This window comes from Epinephelus moara, chromosome 10 (assembly GCF_006386435.1).
Source record: "Epinephelus moara isolate mb chromosome 10, YSFRI_EMoa_1.0, whole genome shotgun sequence".
NCBI classification, from domain to species: domain Eukaryota; kingdom Metazoa; phylum Chordata; class Actinopteri; order Perciformes; family Serranidae; genus Epinephelus; species Epinephelus moara.
In genome coordinates this window covers 15,118,606-15,125,140 of record NC_065515.1, presented here as the reverse complement: position 1 = coordinate 15,125,140, position 6,535 = coordinate 15,118,606, and the positions used below count along the sequence as shown (strand labels likewise).

The 6,535-nt window shown below is 41.8% G+C and overlaps 1 protein-coding gene across 4 annotated transcripts in view; it reads right to left on the bottom strand.

Annotated features, from left to right (window-relative positions):
* LOC126396432 (cytochrome P450 2J6-like) overlaps positions 1 to 6,535 on the bottom strand; it is a 24,062-nt gene extending 17,527 nt beyond the window's left edge. The window contains exons 1-8 of one of the 4 annotated variants that reach the window (XM_050054501.1): positions 5,994 to 6,535; positions 5,736 to 5,898; positions 3,297 to 3,446; positions 3,050 to 3,210; positions 2,602 to 2,778; positions 2,354 to 2,495; positions 1,981 to 2,168; positions 1,749 to 1,890 (exon numbers count right to left, since the gene is read on the bottom strand). In XM_050054501.1, the coding sequence (XP_049910458.1) occupies positions 1,749 to 1,890; positions 1,981 to 2,168; positions 2,354 to 2,495; positions 2,602 to 2,778; positions 3,050 to 3,210; positions 3,297 to 3,446; positions 5,736 to 5,898; positions 5,994 to 6,197 (1,327 nt within the window). In that variant the 5' untranslated portion in view covers positions 6,198 to 6,535. The remainder of the gene's footprint in view (positions 1 to 1,748; positions 1,891 to 1,980; positions 2,169 to 2,353; positions 2,496 to 2,601; positions 2,779 to 3,049; positions 3,211 to 3,296; positions 3,447 to 5,735; positions 5,899 to 5,993) is intronic. The other 3 variants (XM_050054502.1, XM_050054503.1, XM_050054500.1) reach the window with 3 other exon arrangements.

The following is a 6,535-nucleotide window of genomic DNA, read 5'->3' as shown; positions in this document are numbered from 1 at the left end:
CATAAAAATGATATGAGGCATTTGACAAGTTTGCGCACAGATCATTAATGTAAATTGTGAACAAAATGGGTCCTAAGACTGAGCCTTGAGGTACGCCTTTTGTGACCTCAAGAAAGGTGGAACTAACTAACTAATAGTCTGTAAACCAAGTGGCTGCCTGTTTGGAGATGCCAATCTTGAGGAAAATTTTCAACAAAAGACTGTGGTCCACAGTGTCAAATGCCTTGGACAAGTCAATGAACAAGGCAGCACAAAACTTTTTAGAGTCCAATGCCTCAAACACATCATTAAAAACTTTTAGGGCAGCAGTAGCAGTGCTATGCTGCTTCCTAAAACCTGACTGAAGTGGCTTTGATCAGTGACTGGCATTCATCACAAGATGAATGTAGGTATGTTCAGGGGCGGAAATCCCGGGGGGGACAGGGGGACATGACTCCCCCTTCAGTAAAGCTGTACCCCCCTAGAATCATTTGAGACACAATTAATAATTTTTGAACAATGCAGTAGTATTTATTGAAAGCACAATGTAAGCGGTGCTCATTATAATCGTGCAATAATGTGCTATTTAAATCTTAAAAGATTTAGTCCCCCCCTCCCATTCCTAGTAGTGGTATATCCCACACTCGGGCGGGGCTGCTTGGCAGAAGTAGCAGCGTGTGGCTGGAACCGCTGCCCACATTGCGCATTGCAGGGTAAGATGTTCACTCACACAGACACAGTTTAACTTAGGCTACACAAGTTACAACACATCCCACAAGTTACAACACATCCCATTTACTGTTACAACAAGCCCCAGGCCCAGGCTGATAATATAAACTTTCTGCAACATTTCTCCTGCATTGTTCAAAAGCCTACTCAATTACGAGTGCTGCTAAGCTAAAAGCTAATGATTAAGCTCAGAGTTTAGTGATAGTCAGAGAGGACAGGAGAGAAAGAAGAGGGAGAGGACAGGACAAGAGCAGTCAGTGGCGGAGCAATGGGTACCTGTCTGTAGGCTCTCCACCTGTCAGTGAGACAAACATGAATGACGTGCAGTCTAACTGACAAGGAGCGGTCATTACGCGCAACTATTACGCACGGTTGTGGCAGAGCGGCTCGTATGGGTACCTGTCTGTAGGCTCTCCACCTATCAGTGAGACAAACATGAAAGACGTGCAGACGAGGAGCGGTCATTGCGTGCGACTATTACGCACGGTTGTGACGGAGCGTAGCTAATGGGTACCTGTCTGTAGACTCTTCTCCTGTCAGTGAGACAAACATCAAAGACGTGCAGACGAGGAGCGGTCATTACGCGTGACTATTACGCACGGTTGTGAGGTGCGCAGCGGCAGATCTCACAGCACACTGTTTATAAACCAGTTTACCAGTTTAATTGCAGGAAATGTTTAGTTTTAGTTTTAGTTTAGTTAGTATAGACATTCACTCTGCCTGTTGGAGAGATAGAGAGAAGATTAAAGCGTCAAATTGCGGTAAAAGATGCTGTATAAAAGACAGGCTACAACTTTTTTTCCTTGTCCCCCCCTGGAATTATTCTCTAAAATTTTACTGTTTATTGTCCCCCCCAACTATGAAATGGGATTTTCGCCCCTGGGTATGTTGTTATTTTCTTGATCATGAGAGTTTTTTTCTGGACCAATCTGCAATCATTATGTGCACCGTACAGTCTCAGTGTACACTGGGACATGCTCCAGGCTCCTGTCTAAACAGGTAAATATACTGAAAAAACAAGACATTGTGTTGCTCCTCACCAGCAGAGAAAGGGATGAAAGCAGCTGGCTTCACAAACTTGCCCTCCTCGTTTAGAAAGTGTCCTGGGTTGAAGGTGTTGGGAGTCTTCCATTCATTCTTGTTGAACAGCACCGAGGTCAGATTGGGGATTATTGTAAGTCCCTGGTGGTTGGAATCATAATGACAATTCATGAAGAAAGAACAGACAGTACATTGTAATGATGTGGCATAAAAATGCGTAGGAGAACTGACCTTTGGGATTGTGTATCCTCCCAGCTCGATGTCCCTGGTGGTAGCATGAGGCACGCTGAGAGGAACTATGTTGCCCATCCTCTGGATCTCATGTATGACAGCATCAGTGTACGGCAGATTTGCACGATCTTCCATGGACGGCTGTCTGGACTGTCCAATGACTCTGTCTATCTCAGCCTGGACCTTTGCTGTGCAGCAGGAGGGGAACAGACAGAAAGGCAAACTTTATTTCATCAACAGTTTGAAAAAGACCTGTCACCTTGAAATAAATGTAATCACATGATGTATCAAAAATCGTCCACCTATAAAATGACCACTTGTTCTGGTGTCACCCATTTGCACAGAGCTGTGTTGGCTTGGTCAGTGATCTTACCCTGAATCTCAGGGTACTTTGCCATGTAGAGGAAAGCCCAGCGCAGAGTGGTAGCTGTGGTCTCAGAGCCAGCCGCAAACAGATCTGAGACAGACATAACCAGGTTTTCCTCATTAAAAGTACTGTCAGCCTGCTCCTTATTCTGAAAATATATACAGATACATGCGTTAAAAAATGCAACAAAATAATTACATGTCAGTGCCATTACAGTCAGTGCATGTAATAAAGCCACATCTAGTGTCAATCACCATCTCAATCTCTTTCAGGTAGCAGTCGATGAAGTCTCTTTGGTCTGAGGGATCCCAGTTCTGTCTGTGCTGCTTAAGCTCCAGTCTTATGAAGTCCTTTATATTGTTCCAGCTGTGCAGGACTGTCTGATGTGGCCCTGGCAAATGTCTCATCAGTCGAGGGAATGAGTTGTAAACCTGCAGAGGAGAGCAGATTAGAAACTATTACTTATTGATAAGACATTTTGGGGAAAGATTTTCTAAATCCATACCAAATATTCAAACCTGTTTACAAATCAGCTCTTGAGCATCTTACACATTTTCCATATTGAGCTGTGTGTGTACTGAATATTACATATCTGTGTCCAAATAGAGCTTCTTGCATGAGTGATAAACTGTTTTATCATGAGGACTGCCACACAGGAGTACACAGTATTAAGATTTAATGAACAGCTTTAAAATGTCGTACCTGTGCCCAGATTGAGGCATGAAGCTTGAAAGCTTTGCCAACGCTCTTCATCAGTTTGATGAACTTCTCATCACTGTACTCAAAGCGATGACCAAAAACCAAGGTGCAGATGATGTTGGAGACAGCGTTGTTGAGGACGAGGTGAGGATTGAATGGTTTACCTCCACAATTAGACAGAAAATTAGATGTAAACTGTATACATGATTGTGTACCATTGTTAATGGTTTGCTGTGCATACACTATTTACCTTTATGGCTAATTAAGGCGTTTGCACAATGTGTAAATTCATTCAAGATGACAGGTTCAAGTGACTTCTTGCCAAATCCAAAATATTTGAGGGTCGACAATGCAAAACGCCTCTGCTGCTTCCATGTGTTCCCATTGCTGAAAACTACACCTGATGGGAAATACATCAAAAGAAGTTAAAAATGAAAAAGAAAAAGAAAGAAAATGAAGGAATATTCTTTTACATATTTTACACAAATCATTTTAAGACAAGAGACAAGGCAGTTATTTTATTAAAGGCCCAGACAAACCAAACCAACATCAAAGAACTACTGGTGACAACAGCCGACTGCTGCATTGCCTCACATGTCTCGGCCAAAAAAATTGCACCTGAACATACCACAAGGACTACAGCCAATGGTCAACCAAAAACTGACAGGACAGATTCAAAACGTTAGATTGCCAGTTAGCACTTTAATAACACAACCCAGTGTTTAAAAAATAAGTAATATTTACCGTGTGCTAGCAAACAATAACACAAACAAATACCATCTGTCTCTGCAAAAGAGTTTAATGGCTAAAAGCATAATCTTACCTAATATGACAAGTTTGTTTTGATCTCACACCTTTTTGATTTTAGTTGTTTGCTTTCCTCACTTCCACTTCTCTTCTGCCTTGAGCTGAACTGCCAATCAGAGTGATTTCATTCACCGATGGGCTACGCTGTCTCCAACACCCATTCAACACATAGAATCGGACTAGTGCCAAAGATGCAGGACACACTGCCAAAACTAGGGCGACAGATGCTCAACAGTTGCTCGACATTGACCGATAGCCATCATTCATTTTTGCAACTGTTAAAAATTGCTAGCTATAAAAATGGATTTTTTATTTTGTGTGAAGTACACCAACAGGAAAAAACTTCGTAAAGAGCACTGTGCAGGTAAATTGGTCATTTAAAAAGTTAATGCAGGATTTAGTGTATTTTAAGACAATGATTCCCAACTGGTTGAGCCATGGGGTCCAGATTTCTCCTTAGTCATTAGTTCAAGGTCCACACAGTTGGAGGTATTCAGTGTCATACTTGCGTTTGGCCATGTCGTTGGGCTAGTTTTCCGTCTCTGTCATATAGCTGCCCGTTAGTCACTCACTCTATAGCAGGAAATGGCACTTCAAAGTAAAAGCTTTGTGCCAGAAATTCACTGTACTTCAAAATAAGGTATGTTTTGTACAAACCTGACATGTTCGTAGGTCATTTGTGGTCCATTCAGAGTGAACTCAGGACCCAATTTTGGACAGGGAACCACCAGTTGGGAACCACTGCTTTAAGATATACAGGCAGAAATTTTTGAAGTTTTAGGCAATAGACCAGAACGACACTGGCTACTTGAAAAATGCAATGGCCATGCTTCTTTGTTAGTAATCTGTTTAACCGTTAATTTAACAGATAATCTCATTGAGACGTGGGGTCTCATTCTCAAAAGACACCTGGTCAGATAACAGAATATCCTAGATCTCACTGCAATTTGAGGTGTGTTTGGATTATAATTTTGTTAGAATTGTTCATGTTCTTTTTGTATTACAAAACAACCCTTTATTTTATAGACATGTCTAATTATATTTTGCGACCTTGCCTGAACCTGAGCATTTGTGCTAACTTAATAAATCAAGGTTGTTTGGTCAGTCGTTGGATCAGTGACCACACACAGTGGCCAGATACCACTTTGGCTATAGAGAACGTGAAGGTATATCACGCTGTGTCGGATGGGGGAACCATCTTGTGAGGTATGCACTCCATTACCTCTGTCATAAAAGTTTATGCACTCGGTCCGAAAACAATATAGCTCATAAAGTCCATGTAAGTGGATGTATTGCATCAGGATCTGTGATCCAGCCTGCTAAGTCCTAAGTTTACTGTGATCAGTTTGTCCAAATATCGTTGCTTGATCACTGTAGCAGGCCCAGGTAACACAACAAAATCTTCACAAGATGGCGTCCCCATCCAGAAAAAATTTAACATGGTGTGGCGTCAGCTTCACATGCTCCAGAGTGTTTCCTGTATATAACCAAGCTGTCGCTGCCATCTGAGAAGATGTTAAATGCATTTAAATGTCATCTAAACACAAAATCTCTTTGACAATATTTGCACAAATGGTTCCTTATTAACAAATAGGCTATGTTCACCAATAAGTTTTATCTTCCATTTAAAACAATGTGACATAGTTTACGTACCTTAACAATACAAAATGAAAAGGGTGAAAATGGTAAAGCATAACATTTGAACTTAATAAAAAGTATGAGCTATATCACCAACTGTAACAGTGATTGGAGGGGAAGCATTGTCAGCGATCACACAGTGTTTTCACTCATTTATTTCCTGTTTGAGTTTAACAGGAGTCACAATAGCAGTGAGTTGAATACACTGGCTTTACATTTGTGTGTGTATATTACATCCTCTCACCTAGTCCATGACTTATGTCCATCTGCAGAGGGCTGCCTGGTCGGTCCGCCAGGCTGTCCCCCTGATTTACCAGAGCTTCTTTCAGGACCTCAAACCCATTTAACACCACCATCCACCTTTTGCCCATTCGCAGACTGTACACGTCTCCATATTTCCCTGCTAACTGAGAGTAGATGAGTGAGAGGAAAAAGGCAGTGCATGTACCTAATACACATGAGTCCTATCAGTTGCAAGACATTTTTGATATCTATGATCTACCTGTGTCATACTCTCATGGGTCCTGTTGAAATCCAGAGTGAATATGTTGCCCACAATAGGAAATGCCCGAGGTCCTGGAGGGAAGCTGTGCGGCCGACGGTTCTTAATATAATCTGCAGTGAGGATGAAAACTGAAGTGAAGAGCAGCAGACTTCTGACATTCCAGTCAATGTAGGATCCGATTACAGAAAAGATTGAATCCATTCTGCAAACAAGGGCTCAAACCTGCCAGGCTCAGACTACACAATATCTCTGTCTGTTAAAATGTTCCTTGGCAAAAGTCATGAATTCTGGCTGTGAGTTGGCTGAGAGACATACTTCATGTTAGTCTCCGACCAATCAGAGCTTGATCTTCACAACCTGCGTGACACCATCAAAGGAGGTGATAGGGAAAGACTTCCAGGATAAACAATGTAACAAGGAATCCAAAGAGGTGTGTATGCAGGCTGTTAAGTGAAGCCAAAAAAAGGAAAAAACAACTGTGAACTTTATTTTACACCAACATCGTAATTTCTCTTTCACGTCAATATAACTGAAGCCTG